This window comes from Chanos chanos, chromosome 6 (assembly GCF_902362185.1).
Source record: "Chanos chanos chromosome 6, fChaCha1.1, whole genome shotgun sequence".
Taxonomy (NCBI): Eukaryota; Metazoa; Chordata; class Actinopteri; order Gonorynchiformes; family Chanidae; genus Chanos; species Chanos chanos.
The window spans coordinates 49289558-49292057 of NC_044500.1; the positions used below are offsets into that span (position 1 = coordinate 49289558).

At 43.8% G+C, this 2500-nt stretch overlaps 1 protein-coding gene across 1 annotated transcript in view; it reads right to left on the minus strand.

Annotated features, from left to right (window-relative positions):
* Positions 1–2500, minus strand: part of smarcc2 (SWI/SNF related BAF chromatin remodeling complex subunit C2) — a 28333-nt gene that overhangs the window by 14681 nt on the left and 11152 nt on the right. Inside the window, exons 12-14 of the mRNA XM_030778476.1 lie at positions 2396–2433; positions 2001–2131; positions 1593–1664 (exon numbers count right to left, since the gene is read on the minus strand). Of these exons, the coding sequence (XP_030634336.1) occupies positions 1593–1664; positions 2001–2131; positions 2396–2433 (241 nt within the window). The remainder of the gene's footprint in view (positions 1–1592; positions 1665–2000; positions 2132–2395; positions 2434–2500) is intronic.

Below are 2500 nucleotides of genomic sequence, written 5' to 3' on the forward strand. Positions count from 1 at the left end.
CTACCAAAGAGAGAGAGCGGGGGAAAGAGAAAGAGAGAGAGAGAGAGAGAGAGAGAGAGACTTGACTTTAACCTTTACTGGTAAACTGGCACCAATAATTTCATTTCATCACTCACTTACACACATAAGCAGTCTGTTTGTTGGTTTGCAGTAAAAAAACAAACCAAACCAAAAAAAAAACCCAAAACAAAACAGAGAGAGAGAGTTACAGAGACTGTTATGTGTGTTGAACTGTGTGTGTGTGTGAGAGGACTCAGTGTGTGTGTGTGTGAGAGGAGACAGTATGTGTGTGTGACAGAGGGCTCTGTCTCAGGCCGCGGGCGGCGTCTTTTCCCCACAAACTAGCCACTTCCCTCAGTTGTACTTTGTTTGTTCGTGTTTATGTCCTGTTACGTGTACGCCATTCATACATATCTATAATACACATATTCCATAATGCGTTAGCTTCGAGGGTGCACACTCGAAGCGCGCAGCAGGTTACCCGGTTTCATACACACAAACATTTCCAATTCACGTTCACAATCTTACAGGTTAAAACACCCTACAAACACCCTAAATTACACCTAAATGTTTGTTAGCGTCTTTACTGTTGTTTGTTTTACCGTTACCGTCTTTACCATGTTACAAACACGCACAATTACTCATTGAAATGTTTGGTCCCGTCTTTATTGTACTTAGCGTTTGGTTTAAATGTCTTTTGTTTTGTTATAGGATTTTGTTCGTTGTCTTGTCTTCCTCCGTTCCTCGTTTCCTCTCTCCGTGTGTCTGTTTGTCTGTGCCATAGCGGGGTACAACTACCGGTGCAGGGGAGGGCCAAACTGAGCTGCAGAAACCCAAGTTCATTTATTTGGTTTAGCTGGAGTGGCGCATGCGTGATGCCCACGGGGGAAGGGGCCACTCCAGCGAAAAGGGGTTTTTCGTTCAAATGTGATGATCGGCTGTTACTAGCCACAAAGGGTACAAGTTGAGACATTATTGTAGAGTGTATATTTGTGTTGGTGATTATGTGTATGTATTGGAGGGGATAATTAAGAGCTATCTTATTTTAACTTAACAGAACGAATGTGGTATGTTCTGGGGGAGGGGCTTAGAGTACAAAGGGGGGTTTTTCATCATTGTAGGTTGAGGGAGTCAGGAGAGTGACAGAGTGTAGCTGTGGAGAATTGAAGTGAGTGGAAAGTGAAATTGAAAGTAGCGATTTGTTTGTTTATTGGTTTATTTATTTGTTTACCTATATATATATTTTTTTGTTTGTTTGTTTGTTTTTGTGTTTTTTGTAAATATATATACTTTTTTTTTTTGTTTCCTGTAAATATTTGACATTTTGGACATTTTTCTTCACTTTTCTTCACTTTGGTTGGAACTGGGTTTTTTCTTTGTTGCACTGTAAATAAAACACCCTGCACCTACGTGCTATTTGCGGCGGAGCCATTTTTTTTGTTTATTTTTGGTGCATTTTTGGGCGACCCGAACCCCTGTTCGGTTTCACCCTGCCACAGAGTGTGTGTGTGAGAGAGGAGACAGTGTGTGTGTGTGTGTGTGTGTGTGAGAGAGGAGACAGTGTGTGTGTGTGTGTGTGTGTTTGTACTCACATTTCTGGAGTCTTTGATTTGTTCTTTCCATTGAAGAATTCCGGCAGAGCTCTGCGCTCAATGGCGTGCACACTGAGAGAGAGAGAGAGAGACAGAGAGAGAGAGACAAAGAGAGAGAGAGAGAGACAGAGAGACAGAGAGAGAGAGAGAGAGAGACAAAGAGAGAGAAAAGAAGGAAACAGAAAAGTCAGCCAGTGAATTTGGCTTTTGATACAACAAAGGGGTGACGCAAATGCATTCTGGGAGTTGGATTCAGTATCTGTGAGAACATGAAGGCAGTTGTGTTCTGTTGAGTGAAACATGGAGAATTGAGGGACGTGCGTGTAGTGAGTGTGCGAGGAAGTGCAGTATGGGAGTTGTGAGCTGTTGGTGTGAGTGCACTGTGGGAGTTGTAGGCAGTGTTGGTACCTGTTGTAGTCAAACCAGGCGGCGTAGCTGGGAATGATGATGTGGTGGGTTTGTTCTGTCACATTGTCTTCATGCAGATCAGAGCCTTTTACCGGCTCCCCTTTCACACTGGGAGAACCCTCCTCTTCCTCCTGCACACACACACAGACACACACACACGGGCATGCACACACACACACACACAGACACACACACACAGGCACGCACACACACACACACACACACACACACAGAGAGACAAAGATGCACACACACACACACACACACGCACACACATCAAGGGCAGCATCAGCACCGATACAGCACCACATACAAGCTGTAGTAAATCCATATAAACAGTATTTCCGTAACTGTACACACACACACACACATACACACACACACACAGATCCTACCTTTCCTACAGTCTCCATAGACTCATCCTCTTGTTCATCTGTGAAGAACAGAGAGACAGGCATGAGAACAGTTACAAACATCAGACTTCACACTAATGACAGAGA